Consider the following 20,695-nt stretch of genomic DNA (forward strand, 5'->3'; position numbering starts at 1 on the left):
TTATTAAATGTTTCTGTATTTTCTATTTCTAATTATATGCACCTATGGCAAAAAATAAAATAAAAAATAAACAATGATTATATTTAATATTGATATGAGAAAGAAAAAAAACTATACTAAATCCAGATTTCTTTGTCAATATTTCTAGCATAATACAACATTCATTCTTAAGTTCATAGCTAAAAGCTATTAAAAAGACAACCTAGTATTTTCAAACTCTGTTAACAAAATAGAATGAATTTTAAAAGAATAGTTCACCCAAAATTAATATTTTCTCACCCTCCGGCCATCCAAGATGTAAATTTCTGTTTCTTGATCAAAACAGATGTGAAGAAATTATGCATTAGATCACTTGCTCACCAATGGAACCTCCGCAGAGAAATCAGAGGATGGACTTTTCTTGCTGGAGGAAGTGTTATTATGGATTGACTGGTGTTTTGGCCAGAGGCAATGGTTTGAGTTAAAACAAATATATTTATACCAGCTATTTGGTCTCCCATTACTACATCACACATTTAGTGCAGAGGAGCGATATACAAGCGATATAATGCTACATTTCTCCAAATCTGTTCTGATGAAGACACAATTTATCTTCATCTTGTTTGACCAGCGGCTGAGTACATTTTCATTTTTGGGAGAACTATTTCTTTAATAACAAAAAAGAAATAAACATGACAGTAAAATAAAGCTATGTTGTCATTTATTATTTATTATCGAACTTACTACAATAGTGTTGAAGCCAAATACAGAGTGGGCATTTCAAATGCTGAACCCATGTACCAACACAATTATGCATACTCCTTCACTTACAAGAAATTAATTGCACTAGTTATTGTACGCATAACGCACATGCATTTCCCTTTTAACACTTGACATCAGGAGGAAAGGTGTGGGAACACTAAGAATATAAGGCAGTTGAAGAATATTTTCTGACATTTCAGATGGAATGTGAAGTGAAAATAGTTCCAGCACATCTCCAGAATAAAATGTTTGCATGAGTTAGATTTCTCTAAAGTCTTCAAACAATTTCTCCCAAAATTATAGTGACAAAAAAAAGGGAAGAAAATTTGGAATGCTTCATTTTGGTCATTTTAAGGCAATTTTTGGCAATTTGTTTAGTTTTACACCTCAAACAGAAGTGCCTTGCTTCAGTTCTCCATCACCTTCCTGAAAAACAAAGAACATAAACTATGTTAACACAGGCTTGCAGTTATTTGTCCTTATAGACTTTTTACAAATTTGTATGATGTTTGTACCTTGTCTTGCAGTTGATCCTGCAGAGTCCTGACTTTCTCTTTCTCTTTGGAAAGTTGGTCCTGACTGTTTCTTAGCAGCTGTTGAAGTTTGGTGGCTGCCTTGCCCAAATCTTTGGTCATCTTTCGCTCCTTCTCTAGACACTCCTAAAACGAAGTCGTGAGCGTTAGGGATTTACATAGAAACTCACTTCTAACAGTTAAACAAGAAACATTTCAGATAAAGCTCTTCCAGTATGCAAGGACAAAGTCAAATATAAAAAGTGCTCATTTTTTATTGCCATGTAATAAAGTAAATAAAGTACATACAAATAATCTTATTTCAATAACAATTACACAAGATCTTCAGTTATAATTGAAAAGTGCTTAATCGTTACATAATTTTTTGAGTGATTTGACACCTTTTCCCTCTTCTTTCGATCAAAAGCAAGCTCAAGAATAATAAGATTTACAAAGTCTTAATAATAATAATAATACCTAAGTGAACTGTACACAATTTAAAGGGTTAGTTCACCCAAAAATGAAAATGATCATTAATTACTCACCCTCATGTTGTTTTATACCTGAACACAAATGAAGATATCTTTGATGCATCCCATGAGCTCTCTGACTCTCCAATAGACAACAATGATCCTTACACAATAAAGGTCCAGAAATATTGCAAGGACTTTAGTAAAATAATCCATGTGACATCAGGAGTTCAACTGTAATTTTACAAAGCTATGAAAAAAATGTGCGCACAAAGAAAACAAAAATAACAACTTTATTCAACAATTTGTCTCCTCCGCATCACCTTGCCACCATTGTTTGTATTTACTGGAACTTTATCGTGTAAGCATCCTTGCTGTCTATGGGAGGATCAGAGAGCTCTCAGATTCCATCAAAAATATCTTAATTTGTTTTCCCGAAGATGAACAAATGTCTTACAGGTTTGGAACAACATGAGGGTGATTAATTAATGACAGAATTTTCATTTTGTGGACTATCCCTTTAACAAGACATTACATAAATAAATTGATAAATCAAATTCTATACAATCTTTCAAAATGATATTTGATGAAAGTTACAATATTTTATCTAGAAAGTCGTTTTTAAAAATAGCCATTAATTTACTTTGAGAAAACCATTTCCACAGTATCGCTTTAACCAGGGTTCCCGAAGCTTGGTTAACTTCAAATTCAAGGACTTTCCAGGTCCAATACCCTTAAATCCAAGGTTTAATCAGGGTGTCAATGAATAAGTTAGATTTAAGAATTTTTAAAACCTTTTTAATACCACCTATATGAAATTTAAAACCAAACTTCTGATTGAAATCACAAATTATTTTACATATGGAAAATTTTATATTGAATTTGTTAAATGTAAATAAGGTAAGGGAGCATAGTGAGCACCGATGCTCCCTATTTTTTTGTGCTGCATTGTGGGATTTATCAGGGAGCGAAGGTTCCAGTGAACTGAAACGATTTAGAAACGGACCAAGATTTCTGCCAAATATTAAATTTAAAACATTTAAGACTTTTAAAGGCCCTTTATGTGGAAAACCTTATTTTAAACATTTTAAGAACTCGTGGCCACCCTGTTAATGTGGGGACAGATTTCAAGTGCGAGCAAGGTTAAATTTTAAGATACATTCAGTTTTCATCTCTGGCAAGCCATTCTTTGTACATTCTTTGGTGAGCCAAACATCTTGAAACTTGCATCTCCCAGGCATCACGTTTCAGTGGTTTCAGCCTATTTTGCAATGTTTAACAGAGTGTGTGTGTGTGTGTGTGTGTGTGTGTGTGTGTGTGTGTGTGAGAGAGAGAGAGACGTTTGAGGTACCATTGTAGTGGATTCATGTGCATGAACGTCATAGCAACAAACAACACAACTACCTCACACAGGAAACACTTAAATGCACGTAACTAACATAAATCAAGCAAGCTAATATGCATAGGCACTGAAGTGTTGGTGAAATAACACATTAGCGGACCGGAGGGAATAATTCTTTTTTAGAAAACTTATTCCGCAAAATAAATTCAAGCATTTTCAATGACATGTATCTACGTAAGCTTGTTTTCAAAAACTTTCCAGGACCTTGAAATATAGTTTTTCCAGATTCACAAACTTTCAATGATTTGAAGGACCCGTGGGAACCATGTTTAACAGTCAAGAAACACCTACAAAGAGCATGTTAAGGCAATTCTTCTCCTTTCAATAAATACACACGGGTAAGTCTTGTGTGACCAGTTTTACATCTTACATTCTAAATACAGTTTGGACATTTCTATTTTTAAACCAAAACCAATGATTATATCTTCCATTTATAACTGGATTCACTTCATACACTTTACATTTAGTTCATTCCTTTGCCACTTTTTGGAAATATAGAAATCTAGTACCATCATCAGATGTTGGTATTTGACATTGTCATTCCCAGCTGAAGTGCTTTCTTAGCACCTTTAAAGAAAAAAAAACATTATACTGGTTATCAGCTTTTCAAAGTTCAAAAATACCTTCAGCTGAACAACATCCTCCATGGATGCAGATTCTTCAGCTACCTTCATCTGTTCTAGATGGCTTTTGAGGGCTTCCTGAGCCTATAAAGGATGGAATAATGCGTTTAATAAATTAACATGTTTTTAGAAATCTAGACGAAACAGGATCTGGACCACCACTGTACCTGCTCCACTTCTGCAGAGAGCTGCTGGGTTAGAGCCTGTTCACCTTGCAGTTTTTCCAATGTCTGCTCCAGCTGAGCTTGGACCTGACCCAACCAAAAATACCATCCAAGTAGATAAGTTATTTTAGTTAATCAGTGAAATACTGCAAACCCTTCCCATGCCAGCCAACACAAGAGCTGCATTAGTGCACAATGCATCCAGAAAATAAGAGTGAAAACAAGCATCAAATATTCCAAAAAGAGTAGGATCTTCATAGTAGTATGAGTTTCAAATACAAAAGACAAATGTTAGTGGTTAAAAAAGGTGAGCGACAGAAAGAACCCAAGAGTGCAGATATTCAGAGATGAAAACAGGTGCCTGGGTTAACAGAAGCTGCTGAAAAGAAAACGCTGAAATATGAGTGGTTAAAATTAGGTGTTAAAAAAAATCCCCTCATTGGCAGTACTGGATAGGGAGAATAACATATGGCACATAAATATAGTCTCTTGCATAGGGTAAAGTCATCTCAATGTGTAGAATGAAATGAACTATTAAAATACATTTGAATTAACTTTACTATTCGGCAACTGTGTCTCCTAATTCAACAAAGTAAGCAGTATTCAAGTCAACAATTTTTGGAAGACTTGATAGGTTTTGAGATATAGCCATAGTTAGTACGGAAAACTCTATCGAAAACTGCCAAGTGAGGTGCAGGGTGCTTTTCTGTGTCGCACCCTAACCTGACACTCCTCCGCCTCAGGCTGCCCGTTCTCAGCCACTCCCTGAGCTCGCTTTGTCACGTCACCCAGTTGCTGCCTGATCTGGAAATAAAAGCGGTCACTCAACAAAACCAACTTTGTTTATTTTCCTTGGCATAATCTCCTGTTTGGCATATGATTGTGGGTAAACAAAGAATAGTAGGTGTAAACCTGTAGCAAATACTTTGGACTGCAAGAGAGACCAACCTGCGAAAGCTCCTCCCTCTGCGTCTGTATCTCCTTCTGGGCTGCACTCAGCTGTCTTTCAGAATCTGCTAAAACTTGCTTCAACTGAAAACAAATAAATTTAACTGTTAACTGGCAGAGCAAAACTAGATCTCAAGATCTTTTCACAACCACGTCAGACGTTAAACAACCTCTTCAACAAGGGCAAAACTGCTATTAAAAAAGTGAACAAATTAAATGCACTGAATGACTGACTAATATGGCTTGGTTTCTGTATCTCATATTGTGTTTTACAGACTAAGCATTTAGGCAGGAGTGTGCGCTCACATGTGTTATCTCTTCTGAATGACTCTGGGTGTCAGTGGACACTGACTGGAGCGGTTTCTTCAATTGGGCCTTGAGCAACATCACTTTCTCCTCCAGCTGCACAGGGGGAAAAATGGATTGTTACATAAGACTAAATGACAATTTGTGGTGAAAGCATATTTTTTGCATATGTGTCACACTTATAAGATTCAGATCATCAAACTAATTTTATATTACACAAAGATAATGCAAGGTAATACAAAATGCAGTTTTTAAATTATGACTTCATTCATGAAGAACTGTGATCAAGCAGATTATTTTAGAAAGCGAAGTTGAATTTCACTAGCCACACCCAGGTCTGATTACTGTCAGACCGGTTAAATCAAGAAATCACTTAAATAGAACCTGTCTGACGAAATGATGCATGCTTAAAGAGGTGGTTTACTGTTTTTTTTTTTTCTTTTTCTTGATTGTGTTTATGGGGGGTAGTGTAACGTTTTCATGCTTCATTTTTTTAAAAACACATTATTTTTCACGTAATTTACCTTTATTCCACACCAATCTATCCCTTCTCTGACAAACACCTAGATTTATTTCCCGTTATTATGAAACCCCTCCTTCAGAAATACATGATGAGCGGAGATTGGTCAGCTGGCTCTCAGGGTGTTTCGCTAAGACTGCCTCGAGCGCATCTGAACATCCCGGCCCTCAAGCTCAGAATGTGCTCCGGTTGTATTGTAAACAAAGACACTCTCTATATTGCTTTTTAATTTGAGCCTGATTGAGACACAGAGAATATTAATGAAGAGGATCGCGCTGAACCTGTGCAAGAACGGCTCTTAATGGTATGTTTCTTTGCTGTTGTCTCATACTTTTAGATACGCGGTTGTTTGTAAATGCTACTGCCTTTGTTAGCTTTTAATATACGGTTTTATTCTGATTAAAGCTCAGCAACCGTACGCACATCCATGTATAATGCTTCTCATTGCTTTGTGAAAGTAAGTGTATAAAAGGAACAGTTTGTTGGAGCTGATCTTAATGAGGGAGGTAGGGAAAATGGGGGAGGAAGAGAGAGAGTGTGAGGGTATTCCTATAGTGTCCTGCTGTACAAAAACTCATTTCCACAGCTGAAATCTGTACCTGCTGGGTTCTCTGGTTCTCCTCTCTCAAGCTCTCTGTTGTCTCTTCTAATTCCTGCACCTTTTTGAGTTCCTACATAAAACGACAGATTGAAAACTTAAAATAACACACTGAAACGTTCACATTCACTTGGAGGAGGAATGAGCCACCAAACTCTCCCTGAAATATTATTGGACACTTGGATACCAAAATCATAACCAAAATGTCTATTTTCTATTAAATCAAAGAAAAAAAGAATAAAGCTTCTTCATTATTATTGTACAGTGAATAAACCTACCATTCTCAGTTTCTCCTCTGACTCCATTATCTGGGTCTTCCACACTCTCTCCTCCTCCTCTACACTCTTCTGAAGTGTTTTCAGCATCCCCTCCTAAAGAACATCAGGAAACAAATCACATTCTTGATCTCATTCCCATTAAGGCTTTGTTGACACAGATGCTTGGTGTATAATCTGACCGTCTCAGCCAGTACGCTCCTGTACTGTTCACACTCAGACTGTAATGTGGACTGACTCTCTTGGGCTGCCTGTAGTTTCCCCATTATCTCCTAATAATAAAAACAGCATTGTAGTTACCACAAATATGCCTTTCATCCCCAGTAGGGGGCAACAAAGAGCCACGTTAAGATGATAATGGCACAAGACCACAAACCACAGCACACTTACCACCATCTCTGAGCTTTGCTGGGATTCTTGGCTCTGTTGCTTTCTATTTAACACCTCTTGTGCTTTCACAGCAAAGTCTTGAAGCCAACTGGTCTGAAGAAAAAGAATGAGAGACTCCGGATTAGCTAGCATTCAGAGTGGATTATGTATGCTACCATTTAAATGCAGCCTTGGTGAATAAACTCTTGAATGATACTGTATGTATAGAGGGACTGATGTTACGTGTCTTTGCTTTTCCAAAACCAATATTACACGTGGATCCAAAAACAAAACTGAGAAATGAAACCACAAGAAAACTGAAATCCTAGACACCTGCGTCGTCTCTATGTTGATGTGTGGGAAAAGAGAATGAAGAACTTCTCTGGACTCCGCTTGGACAGATTTCAGCATGTCCTCCAAACCTTCCTGTAATGACATTAAATGCTCAGTGACAACTGAACACAATATTCACATTAACACCTCTAAAACCAACAAATAAGCAAATCTAAGCACAGAAATTCAAAAAATAAAAAGATTTGAGACACTGGAAGAAATAGTGGATTAACATGAAACATAAATTACTTGAGGTTTCTTTAAAACTAAAAACTGTTGAGTAAAATGATGACCATATCCATTTACATATATTTTTACAAAAAAACCTATCTACAGTTCTTTAAAAGTCCTGAAATAAAAATGGAAAAACACTTCAACAAGCAGCTTTGTACATATACCCAGCTGACATGAGATAAAAATGTGTGCCTACGCATGTTTTATGAATCACTGTGTACAAGAATGACAAGCACGTCCACGGTTGTCTCAGTTGGCTACTTACGCAGCTCTTGCCTTGTGACTGATTTAGTTCCTTGAGCTGCTGCACGTCCTGTTGTAGTGATGTCACCAGGCTCTCTTTTTCAGTGACACTGAAACACATTAGAAAACCACTTGGCTTTGTGAAAGAAGATTTCTCACAGAATGGTGTTAATGTGGGAGGCTGACAGGAGCATAAACATGCAGTGGCCTTCAGTAGGACTGAATATGTACCTTTTATGTAGTGACTCCAGCTTAGTTGTGCTCTCTGCCAGCTGTAAATCAAGAGTGCATTATTAGAAAATGGGGAGTTGTTTCAAACTAACATTTATACACTTCAGCTTTAAAAGTCAGATGTACTAAGAGAATAACAGTCTCACTTACTTTAGTGTCATACTGTTCTTTACACTGCTTCATCTCTTCTTCAAACAGAGCCACCTGAGACTCTCTTTCTTTTAAACTACGGGAACAGGAAGAAGAGAACATATGGCATTAAATCTTAATAAGAGAATGAGAAAAACACGTGAATTTGAAGCTGTTGTTTGCATCACATACCTGTTTTGAAGCTGTTCCAGCATTTCTGTGTTTTCAGGCTAGGAATCATATTAATAAAAAAATAGGATTAACGGTTAAGTCTAAACTGAATTATTGTTTGTAGTGTGAGGGTTTGCATATGTTAAACTTACTCCGGTGAGGTCTGAGCTTTTTTCTTTAAGCTGTTGGAGCTCTCCCTGAAGAGTTGCTATTTGGTCTTCCTTTTCCTTAATGCTACAATTCAAAGGAAAGGATCAAATAAAATTTTGAATAATTCAAATACACTACTTAAATGTATTAATGAAGCATCAGAAAACATCACTATAGTACCTGTGCTGCAACTGCTGCACCTTTGTTGTGTTATCCACCTGAAGAGGACATGTGATTGGTTCAAATAAGGTGGCACAACAAATCACCTGCTTCACATATTAAAAGCCGAAGTTGCAAATGAAATACTAAAATGTGCTGAAAATGTCTAAAATGCAGTATGTTCGGCTTCACCTGATTGGCGCTGATGTTCTTGAGTTGGATCAGTTCCTCTTCTTTCTCCTTCAGGCTTGAGATTAAGCAAACAATGTGTATTCATGTTCAAATTTATTGATGCATTTTTTTGTTGAACTGTACAAAAATGATATGACTAATGCAAAAAAATAAATAAAAGTGTCACTGGAGAAAAAAAACATTTCATCACCATCTGAAAACAAGTCTTAACAACTTGCACAATTTTTTGCGTCTCAAGCAAATATGGCCTTTTATCTTACCTAGACTTTGCTTGCTCCAGTTCAGCCATCAAAGCCTGTAAATATTACACATGCAAATTACCTCACAGTCACAACCATAATTTTCATAATGTTTAACAAACTTTGACCCATTTATTCAATTTGACACATCTCAGAAAGTATGTCACCTCTGAATTGTGGTTCTGTTCTTTGTTCTGGCTCGCCTCCAGCAGTTTCAGATGGCTCTGCAGACTCTCCAACTGTCTGGTCTGCTCTTTCATTTCCGCCTCCATACTGGCCACACGAGCTTGAGCCTCTGAAACAATGCAGTGACGAAGCGGACTCATTTTTTTCAAAGACTAATTAATAACTTCACTGATGCTTTTGTCTAAAGCAACATATACTCCACAAAAAAGCACCCTCAGTGATTTGATTCTGGAGCCAGGCCTGCCTGACGTTAAATGTTTTGTTGAAGGACACATTGTGGATACTGGAAGCATTACACCTTGCACGATTTGTAGCTCAGATCTAATCATCTTTTTCATTTATAAAGAAATGTTTTTAAAACAGACTGAATCTTGTGGTTCTACAGAGTACATCCTTGCTAAAGAACCAAGTGGGTGCTGACCTGCTACAGCAGTGGCGTCTTTCTGAGCTTGTTCAAGCTGTGTCTGAAGGCTGTTTCTGCTGCTCTGGGTCTGTCTGAGCTCCTCACTCACTTCCTCCAGACGCTTCTGCAGGGCCTGTTCACTGCTCACACAGTTCGCCTGCAGGGGACAAAGCATGAAAACAGTTCAGATTTGGTCGCACAATGTCACTAAATTCAGAGTCTCTATGAGCCAAACAGGTAATATCTCAAACAGTAGAGTATAGCGCAAGCAACACCAAGGTCATAGGTTCAATACCTAGAGAAAGCAAGAACTGATGAAATGTGTACCTTAAATGCAATCTAAGTTGCTAAGCCTCAGCTTTACCAGCAAGCTTAATCAAGCTTCTTAAATACACAAGAAACTAAGTTTCTCTAAAACAGCCCAGCGAGGGGCAGAAGAAAGCTCTAATGAGGCTGGTGCTCATGCTGGGACAGGTTTGATGAGAATTAGTGTGTCATTTGGGACTTTCATAAGAGGCATCACAAAACTAAACAACTCCACAAACTAAACAACAGGAATGATTGGCCTCTGTGGTGCAAAGAAGGGCGAGTATCTGACCTGCAGCTGGGTCAGTTGTTTCTCAGCCATGGCAGCTCTGGATTCCAGATTTTTCCTGAGCTGTTCGTCAGCCTGCAAGGTCTCGTTCTTCTCCACCAGCTCCTTATTCAGTCGAATGCAGTCCTGGCGCAGTTTGGCCAATTCAGCATTTTGTCTAATCGGTCAAAAAAAAAAAAAAAGTCAACATGAAACATTATTTGCAACAATTTTTTTACACTAATGAAAGAAATATGAAAGACAGATCTGTTTCAATGTTTGTCACTATTGTGAAACAGATGAATTAAGAAAGCAAGCCATTATTGGGTTTGGCAGGAGCTGTAGGTTCGTACTTGCTCTCCGTCTGACTGGTGGCTTGATTGAGCGCATCTCTGAGGATAGAGTTCTCCTGCTGTAGTCGGGCCAGCTGAGCATTAGGGCCTTTCTCCAGCTGGTCCTGGAGAGCCAAGATCTAAGGAGGAGCAAAAAGGGCTTAAGCACATCACGTAAATATCAGGGCTGCCAAAGCTCACTAATATGATTAATCAAAAGCATCTAATTCCGTTAAATTTAATGCATTCACTTATATCTAACGTTAATGAGAAAACTTCCATCTATGTTACAATGTGTAACGAATAAATGCATATTTTAGAAGAAAAATTGTTTGGTCATCTCATCATTTGAGATTTATCTTTTTTTCTTCTTTTTTTTCTGTCCTATTAAATAAATATTTTACTAGATGTCCTTGTTATCACGTGACTTTTTAGAGAGTCTTGCTACCATGCAGGTGTACAGCAGAGAATCTCACTTTGGCATTAAGTTGCTGAGTGTCCGCAAGGTGGTCTTGATAACTGGCCTGCATGCGTGCTTGCAGGGCGATGATGTCCTGCTCTCGTTTACTCAGCTGAGAGCTCAGCCTGGTCTCTACAGATGCCACCTTTGACTTCTCCACAGAGAGCTCCTATACAACAAACATAAATCATACGCTGGTCATGATCTGGCGTGAAAACAGGCCATCACAATACTTGGGGCTTCTAGTTCAAGGGTTGTGTATAGCTGGTAAAAACATTGTAGACAAGCATTCAAAATTTTAAAGAAATTATTAATTTATATTCAATTATGACTCATTAACTGGTCAAAAGTAATTATTGTTTTCAACATTAACAACCCCAAACTTTTGAATGGTAGTGTAGGTTTAAACTTTGGCATTATCACCTTCAGACCAAAGCAAAATATTTAATCAAGAAACTAGCCAGTTTTCCTCTAATAGAGTCCATTTAAGGCTTAATGCATGTGCACATATCAAACTTTTCCTAATTTGTATGTGATTTTTTTTTTAGACTGGCATGAGTGTTTCAAGCCTCACTTTAGTCAAATCCCTCAGTCGGCTTTTAACAGCTGCTGAGTCCTCCTGCTCTGCTGCCAGCTGCTTGTCTCGTTCTTCCAGCTGTTTCTTCAGCACAACTACTGGATCACCCTTCTGTGTGGCCTATAAACATATGTAAAACTCTGTTTAGTCAAACCTCTTGGTTGAGTTTAAATACAGTGACAGAAAATGAAAGATTACTCATTTAAAAATATAAAACAAGATTATATGATTTTAGGAAGTTGGCCATACCTTGTGCCATGTCTCCTGAATAATGCCAGCCTTATCAGACAGAACCTCAATGAGCTGCTGGGCCTCTCTTTCACTGAACACCATACTCCTCACCGTGGAAAGCAGGGCCTTGTAAGGCAGGAACAGTGGACTGTCCACGGGGTCTGCAGCCACCGCTAGAGAGAAAGAAACAAAAAACAGATAACCGATACAAATGACAAAACTCACAGAGTTAAAGGTACAATTTGTAAGATATTTGCATTAAAATATCCAAAAACCACTAGGCTAGTGTTATATATTTTGTCCAGCTGATTACTAACAATATCTCTAATGTTTTCAACTACTTGTAAATCATGAGAAAATTCCCATTCTAAACAGTGACACGGAGTAGAGCAGTCGCCTGTCAATGACGTTAGTTACCCTTTGTTACCCTTTACTGACGTAGAAGTCACATGACAACAGTGTCTGGACAAATGCGGAAGCAGCTTCGCGACAAACTTCAACTAGAAAGAGATGCTGATCTCGCATGTTTTACATGACAGGTGGGTTGTTTTGATTGTTATCTTTACAGGAAACGCATGCTATTTTAACGATCAACAAGATTAGTATTATGGGGCACACACGCCAAACGCGGGGCATCGCATCTCTAGACCTCCGCGAGGGTGCATTTGATCCATAGTCTGATCGCATCTTTGCATTGACTTTGTATGTAATCTACTTGTGCAAATCATAGAACTCGTGTTAAATCCAAGATTTATCTTTCCGTCTGATTGATGGCCGTCAGCAGTTGTGTAGAAGACAACAAATTCCATCATTCCACGCTCCTTAGCGTTATCAAACCACACGATTACTATTGTTTTGGTAGTGCGCCCTCTAGTGGCAGGTCCTACAACCTGTAACTTTAACAGCTATCCACTGAGAAAACACAGTTACATCCCTTCATAGTGCCAGTGTGTCATTCTGTATTTGAGACACACTAAATCAGAATACTAAGAAATGCTCTGTGGCAAAACAGTCTCTGGTCGCAGCAGGCTGTCCACTAAACTAAATTAATTGTATTTATGAGTGAATTCTCCAAATCGTACACTCCTTAACATTCCCTAAACACCCAGACCATGATCTCCAGCATCCAATTAAACATGTTGAGAACAGCACAGTCATAAAATAAAACAGACAGACCAAAACAAGTGCAGCTTCCAGAGAATGTTGTGTACAATAATACAGTACTGAAAGCTTGTTCAGTGGTGTGTGTATGCACTTTCATGTTCTTTTTTGACTCGCCGTGTTATTTAGACAGTGCCAACATGCCATGAGTGCAGTGTGGCACCAGGGTGAGATGGCACCCAGGACTTACGATAAACTCCTATTGTCCAGTCACCAAAGGCCTTTGTGTGCTCCCCTAATGGAGCAGCTGAGGCAAAAGTATTGTTTGAACAGGGCCAAGAGGGCTGTGCTTCGTGAAGAGGAGTGGAATTCTGGATCCACGGAAACGCACCTGTGTGCTGCCACAAACTCTCTGCTTTTTCCAAAGCGAAGCAATACCTCATCACAGTGGAGTGGAAAATTCATAAGGACTGACTCTGTGAGCATGCATAGGAGTTCAAAAGAGTTTGAGAAAGAAATGTTTGACCACATAAAAAAAAAAAAAATACAATACAATTTTTTTATTAGTTTTTATTTATTTAGTTTTGGTAAATCTATTGCATTTTACTACAACTTAACATGTTGACTAACCAAAATAGTTATTTACATTTTATTTCAATTAACATAAATGTTTTTAATTATTAGTTTTACTTCATGATAATAACACTGAAAAGCTTGCTATTCTAACAATAAATTAACTAAAGACTTAGGCTGAGCGATTTATCTAGATTTTTTAGTGGTATTGCTCTATTTTGTGTTGTGCGACTAGTCGATTTTGATAATATATGTCATTTTTCAAATCTCTAGTTGACAAAACTAGTGTGCAAAAAGAGAGAAAGGCACAGAGAATGAAGTGAAGTCAAAATTATGCACAACATCATAAGAATCAAAAGCAAGGCAGAATGTGGAACTGTTATTAAATTAAACTCAGACTATGTGCTTAAGAGTCTGTGAACTAGCACACACATGTACATGAAAACCAGCACAAGATCAGGAGAATGCAGCTCACTGCCTCAATTCCCCTGCGAGTAGCACTTCAGACAGAAACCCACTCCGTGCTCTCTGCAACCAATCAGAGCCAACATCAGCAAATAAGGAGTAGTGCTATTCCAAAACCCCGCCCATAAAGGAAATAGAGCACATCAGCGCTATTTGTCAGAAGAAACAATCCAGACGGTACTCTGAACGAGATGACTGACATCAGGAAGTGACACGTATATAAACTTACGAGTCAGCCACTTCACATACACCATATTTTCAGCTTTTCCAGGCTCCACTCTGAGGTTTATTACATGTAGATCTCATCTGTGTGGTCTAGCAAAAACAATTTTATCTCTGTGTATTTAAGGGTCTGACAAACCTATCAGAAGTATCCTGGTTATTGCACACTGAGGCAATACTACCTTGAATATATTCATTTGGACTGGCTTTTTAATTTTTTTTATTACAGGTCTAAAATTAGCTTCTGCTACACTTCGTAAAGAAATTACACTGCATTTTTTTGATAATGTTAAATAAAAAGTAAGTATAAATATAAATACTATATATAATAATAAATATAAATACAATATATAATAAATATATAAAACTTACTATGCTACACGTGACCCAAGGAAATTGTGGCAAGGCCTAGCTCTAGATAACATCCCAGGATGTGTGCTTAGGCTCTGTGCTTCAGATCTAACCAATGTAACCAGTGACATCTTCAATCCTTCCCTCTTAATGACTACAGTCCCTGTCTGTTTCAAGTCCACCACTATCATCCCTGTCCCCCAAAAAACACAGTTTCAAGTCTGAATGACTACAGACATGTGGCTCTCACACCAGTTCTCATGAAGTGTTTTGAGCGTCTCGTCAAGAAACACATTCAAAGTATTGTACCAGCCACCCTTGACCCATTACAGTTTGCGTACAGGACTAATATATCAACAGAGGATGCCATTTTATTACCCCCTCACAAAATCCTAACTCACCTGGAAAATAAAGACAGCTGTGCAAGACCCCTCAAAACTCATAAGAAAGTTATATAACCTGGGCCTGTCTTCTGCACTGTGTAACTGGATACTGAGCTTCCTCACCAGTAGACCTCAACATGTTCGCCTCGGAAAACACACCTCCAGCACCATCATAATGAACACAGGCAATCCCCAGGGCTGTGTACTCAGCCCGTTGCTGTACACTCTTTTCACTCATATCTATGTTGCTAGCCATCCTGACAACAACATCATAAAATTTGCAGATGACACCACAGTCACTTGCCTTATCACTAACAATGATGAGACTGCATACAGGAAAGAAGTGTCTGAACTGGTCACATGGTGTGAGGCAAACAATTTCACATTGAACATCAGCAAGACCAAGGAGATGGTTGTGGACATGAGGAGGAGTGAGCGTATTTATCAGCCTCTGCTGATCGTTGATGCTGAGCTTGACAGAGTTGGCAGCTAGAAGTTCCTGTGTGCACATATCTGTGAGGACCTCAAATGGACAGTAAATACAAAGAAACTAGTTAGTTAGGCCTATCAAAGAATGTACTTCCTGAGGAGGCTAAGGAAATTTGGCATGTCATCACAGATTCTCCATAATTTCTACAGAAGCACTGTGGAGAGTATGTTACCTTGCTGCATTGCTGTGTGGTTTGGCAACAGAACAACACAGGATAGAAAGGCTCTATAGAGGGTGATAAATCTGGCACGGAAAATCACAGGGACTGATCTCCCCTCATTACAGGACATATACAAAAAAAGGATCTGGAAATGGGCTTGCAACATCATCAAGGACACCACCAATCCCATCCACAATTTCTTCACCCTCATGAAGTCTGGCAAGCGGTACCAGAGCACTGCAGCCAGAACATCCAGACTCCAGAACAGTTTATACCCCCAGGCCATTAGACTGACAAAAATAGTCAAAACCCACTGCCACTTCCACCTGTATCATCATAAATAAATAAACTAAGCCTGTTTAATGGCAATCTGCACTATACCTGCTGGACCGTCATACACTCATAACGCATCTGACTGACAATTTAAACACTAGTCTTTACACTGACACTTTATCACCACTTGACACTTTACACTTAGTCACTTTATTGCTACTTGCACTACACATTTATTCTGTGAAGAATTTTTTTTATTGACTTTTTTTTAACATACGGGTTCTGTTTTCCTTTCATCTCTTTCTTTAAGCTATTATTATTTATATTTTTACTTTACTGTATTTTTTTTTTTACATACTTTGTATTGCCTGTGTAAGTTATATACGTTCCCATTATACCCTGTCATTCTCGAGAGGAGTAAGCAAAGTAAGAATTTCATTGTACTGTAGTACATATGACAATAAAGTTCTTGAATTTATATAATTACATCATATGTAACATTTAGTATTTATAAACAAAAGAAAATAAATTGTTTTAATATATAATAGAATTATTAATATATAGAGATGTACAATCAGAGAATGTGGGAATGAAAGGAAAACACTGGCTCAAATCCAAGCTCCACGTTTGCAGAGCACATACTAAATTCATTTGTCATGGATCAGACAAATATAAAAAAAATGGCAAATCCTGGCTATGAAGTGGCTATGAAGACTGTAATGCAAGCATTCATTTTCAGCAGCACATGTTAGTCCTTCAATGTAGCGAAAGAAAGACAAGAAGGGTAAGCTGGAGGAATAGTTAACAAACTATGACTCCTAAGGTTTGGTGATGCCTTAGTGCATCCTACTGACTATCACTGAAAGCTACTTTTATTAATGATAATATTATTATTATTGTTAATTATTATGTCAATTAAGAGAAATGTCTAAAAATGTACAGTTGCAAAAAGAAACAGAAGGGGGCAGTGTCCTCCTTTTCCTATAGGTCTGTGCAGCCCGCCTAGTAATAATCTGACCACTTAATATATGTGATTTTGTGGAGATAATAGCATACCTGGCTCTGACTTCTTCTTGGATCCTCCTTTCTTCTTGGCTGGAGCATCCTGTTTGGACTCTTCTGCTTTGGAAGGCACAGCAGTTGCTGAGACAGCTTTTGGAGTACCCACTGGAGGCACTGCCATGACAGGAACCTTTTTGGTCACCGTCTCCAATGGAGCCACAGATTTAGGCTGAATCTCAGCAGAAACAGACTCTGCTTTGGCTTTCTTCTTCCTCTTTTCCTTTGGAACTGGGACAGGCGGAGCATCTTCAAGAGCAGGATGGGATGCAGGAGGGGTAGGACCTGCAGAAGCTTTTTGGGAAGGGGCTGTAGCAGGTGGACTGGGTTTTCGGTCGGGTGGAGAAGATTTCAGCACCGGGGCTGGTGAAGTGTCTTTCTGGGCTGGGGCAGATGAGACCGCTTTCTGGGTAGGGGCATTTGAAGCAGACCTTTGAGGTGGGGCAGGCTGTGAAGATTTCTTTGTTGGGGCAGTTAGAACATCATTTTGGGTTTGGGCAGGCTGAGAAGACTTCTGTGTTGGGGCAGTTGGAGCAGCCTTTTGGGTTTGGGCAGGCTGAGAAGATTTCTGTGTTGGGGCAGATGGAGCAGTCTTTTGGGATGGGGCAGGTTGAGAGGGTTTTTGTGTTGGGGCAGTTGGAGCAGCCTTTTGGGATGGGGCAGGTTGAGAGGGTTTTTGTGTTGGGGCAGTTGGAGCAGCCTTTTGGGATGGGGCAGGTTGAGAGGGTTTTTGTGTTGGGGCAGTTGGAGCAGCCTTTTGGGATGGGGCAGGTTGAGAGGGTTTTTGTGTTGGGGTAGTTGGAGCAGACTTTTGAGTTTGAGCAGATTTTTGTGCGGGGACTGTTGGAGCAGATTTTTGTGCAGAGGCCAGTGGAGTGGCTTTCTGGTCTGGGGCAGGTGAAGCAGATTTCTGTGTAGGGGCAGCTTGAGCAGACTTTTGGGCTGGGGCTGGTGAAGATTTTTGGGTAGGAGGAGGTGATTCAGATTTTTTTGCAGAAGGAGTTGGAGAGGATTTCTGGGCAGGAGGTGCTGGAGTAGTCTTTTGGATGGGTGCAGCAGATTTCTGGGCCATGGCAGGTGGAGTTGTCTTCTGGGTTGGGACAGTCGAAGCAGATTTCTGAGCCGGGGCAGGTGGAGTGGGCTTCTGAGAAGGGGTGGGTTGAGGAAATTTCTGAATTGGGGCCTCTTGTTTAGGCACTGGTGTAGAAACTTGTTCTGGGAATGAAGGAGTTGAAGGACTGGGCTCAGCTGGCACTTCTGCAACCTCAGGGGTGGCCTCTGACTCCAGGAGCTTCCCGTTGGGCTTATCTTCCTTTTTCTTAGCACGAGTTTTCTTCTCAGCTGCCTTGTCCTTTTTCTTCTTGTCCGACCGTTGGCTGGATAGGGTCTTCCCCTGCTCCTTCCGCTGCTTGGCTATAGCTTCTTCATATGAGGTCTCCTTCATGGAAAACGTTGAGACCAAAGCAATCCCAATTGCGGAGAACACCATGAAGCCACCAAACACCACAATTCCAAGGGTCTGAGGATCGTAGATATCCATGACTGCTAGTTTCCGTTCTGATTAAAAAGAAAAAAAGTGTAAGGTTTCATGAACTTTTATATCAATAATAATGGTATATTCAAACATAATTTTCCATATATTTTAAAGCTCCACATTAAGGCACCTAAAGCTTTCAGTAATGTGAGTCCCTCTTACCTTCAGAATATCTTTATCAAACACATATTTGTCGCTGTGCTAGTTACAATTTTACACCAAGGACATTATACTACGTTGGCTTTCCAATGTTGACCTGAAGAAAAGCTTCTTCCATACAATATATGCAAACACTGCATTTGGTAGAAGCGGACCATGATGTAACCAAAAAATGAAAGTATAGATGTCAAAGTGTGATAACCTCAACTTCAACAAAAACTATGATGAAAAGCTGCTTCCCTATGATATGCAAACACTCTGGTTAAAGAAAAAAAAAAGGAGTTATGTAAGAGAGTTTTCCATTCCACCATGTGCTGCAGTCTGCAAATTTCTATACACTGCTGCTTCAATGGGATTCAAGCCAATCTCACACTTCAAATATGCACCAAAGCACAAATATGTCACAAAAAAAGCTGTGAACTTGACATATCCCAGGAGCAGGAACAATCTAGACAAAGTTATCTATACGAGGTTTAGTGGCCATCGGTAACTGCGTTTTTGGGTAAACTGGATTTGCGGCACAGACTGCTCTATTTTCCATAGCCTTTGACAATGTTTTCTTGTGTTGTAATATTTAATGACTTCATTGGGTCCCAATTCATTATTAGATTAGATTAAACAAGAAACATAAAATGAATGGAAAAGCTTAATCATTATAAGATTAGAAAATACAGTATACTGTACACTTACTGTACAGACTTGCTCATTTATAGTGAAATACGGCAACAGGAGAAAATTATTGTGTCTGTAAAATGTGACAGACTACATTTATGTAGTACATTTATTTCTGTCTTACATATTTAAATATGTTATAAGAAATAATAATTAAAGTTATTATATGGTTTATTTGAAATAACTTTACTGGGAGCAATTTAAAAAGCCAATAGGATACATTATGGGGAGATTCAACATTTGCTATATAAAACTGAATTAAAAGGCTGATTAATTTTAGATGAAACAGGATTTGTTCCATATTGCATAATCTCTTTTGACACCTATTCATAATGTTGCTGTTCAGTGAACATACCGGTACAATAAGAAATCAAGGCTGAGAGTTTGTGAACTCCACAGCTGTTACTTTAAGTATGAATGCTATATCAAAATTATGTTTAAACAAATCTCGGATCACAGATATTAAAGCCGTTAGAGCCGAAATTTGTTATTTACTATGCAGTTTTCTTTTCTAGCTCACAAAGGAAAAGAGCTGGAGTTAACTGTCTGCCTACAAGAGAGCATCACTCGAACCAAATTGTGAAACCACTTCTTATAGTCATGATATTCGCTTCGTAACTACAATAAGATATCTTCTACCCACTGGGGTTATGAGCTAGTTAAAGAGAGAGAAATAAACGGGAGATATCAAGTTTACTGCTAACGTTAATTGTTTTTGAAAAAAAAAATTAAGCTTATAATGAATAACGCCATAACAAAAGCTTTAAATCTCACCTTTTCTCGCGGCAGATTTCCGTTGGATGAATCACTTCAGGAAGAGTTTAAACAGAAGTGATTATCTCGAAACCAACTGCCTCACCACTCCAGCAAAAACAAAACAAAACAAAAAAACAAAAAAAAAACCTTATCCCCAGCTTGAGGAGTCAGTCGATGTCTGTGTGGAGTCGTGGCACTTTCTCGCGCTGGCATTACGCCGGTCAGTGGCCCACATTCCGTTCATCCTGAAGACATCTGATTGGCTAGAGTGGAGTCAGTCAAACAGATGCGAACCAATAGAATTTTGCTGTCGTAAAAAAAGGCTGGTCTTTTTTATTGTAATGGGAGTTGTAGTTTTTTTCCCCACAGATTTCAATTGACTACCAAACGAATATATATACCGTATATATATTAATATATAATATAATTTATGTAAATATAAATAAATGTAATGTAAATATATATATAGACAATAATTTTCAAATATATTATGATTTCATTTGATTATATTTAAAAATATATCTGGTTTAAATATGAATTTAAAATACGGCCTTTAATTTCCACCATTTGTTTCACATGAAAATAACTTTTAATGGATAATAATTAACGGATTAGATGCCTCGAAAAGTAAGAAAATAAGAAACAATACCTTGCTGTGAACATTCATACAAAAGAATTTATACAAAATAATCGTTAACTATATCATTCTTATGAGACTGATTCAA

General features: G+C 38.3%; 1 protein-coding gene across 2 annotated transcripts; it reads right to left on the minus strand.

The window, feature by feature from the left end:
- Positions 1–683: 683 nt before the first annotated feature.
- rrbp1a (ribosome binding protein 1a) lies at positions 684–20,205 on the minus strand. 2 transcript variants are annotated; one of them, XM_026223559.1, is made up of 29 exons: positions 19,989–20,205; positions 16,847–18,406; positions 11,791–11,945; positions 11,539–11,661; positions 10,981–11,133; positions 10,526–10,644; positions 10,197–10,350; positions 9,617–9,755; positions 9,177–9,304; positions 9,031–9,065; positions 8,771–8,825; positions 8,600–8,637; positions 8,422–8,503; positions 8,291–8,328; positions 8,120–8,195; positions 7,970–8,010; positions 7,761–7,848; positions 7,262–7,354; positions 6,950–7,042; positions 6,742–6,831; positions 6,563–6,655; positions 6,286–6,357; positions 5,167–5,262; positions 4,861–4,944; positions 4,636–4,716; positions 3,916–3,999; positions 3,749–3,832; positions 1,257–1,400; positions 684–1,167 (listed from the first exon to the last, which is right to left on the minus strand). In XM_026223559.1, the coding sequence occupies exons 2-29, from the start codon at positions 18,387–18,389 to the stop codon at positions 1,129–1,131; spliced, it is 4,020 nt and encodes a 1,339-aa protein (XP_026079344.1). In that variant the 5' UTR covers positions 18,390–18,406; positions 19,989–20,205; the 3' UTR covers positions 684–1,128. The 2 variants fall into 2 exon arrangements, with proteins under 2 accessions (XP_026079344.1, XP_026079345.1); XM_026223560.1 differs by lacking the exon at positions 4,636–4,716.
- Positions 20,206–20,695: the final 490 nt, after the last annotated feature.

The sequence above is a fragment of the Carassius auratus genome, chromosome 38 (assembly GCF_003368295.1).
Source record: "Carassius auratus strain Wakin chromosome 38, ASM336829v1, whole genome shotgun sequence".
Classification (NCBI taxonomy): domain Eukaryota; kingdom Metazoa; phylum Chordata; class Actinopteri; order Cypriniformes; family Cyprinidae; genus Carassius; species Carassius auratus.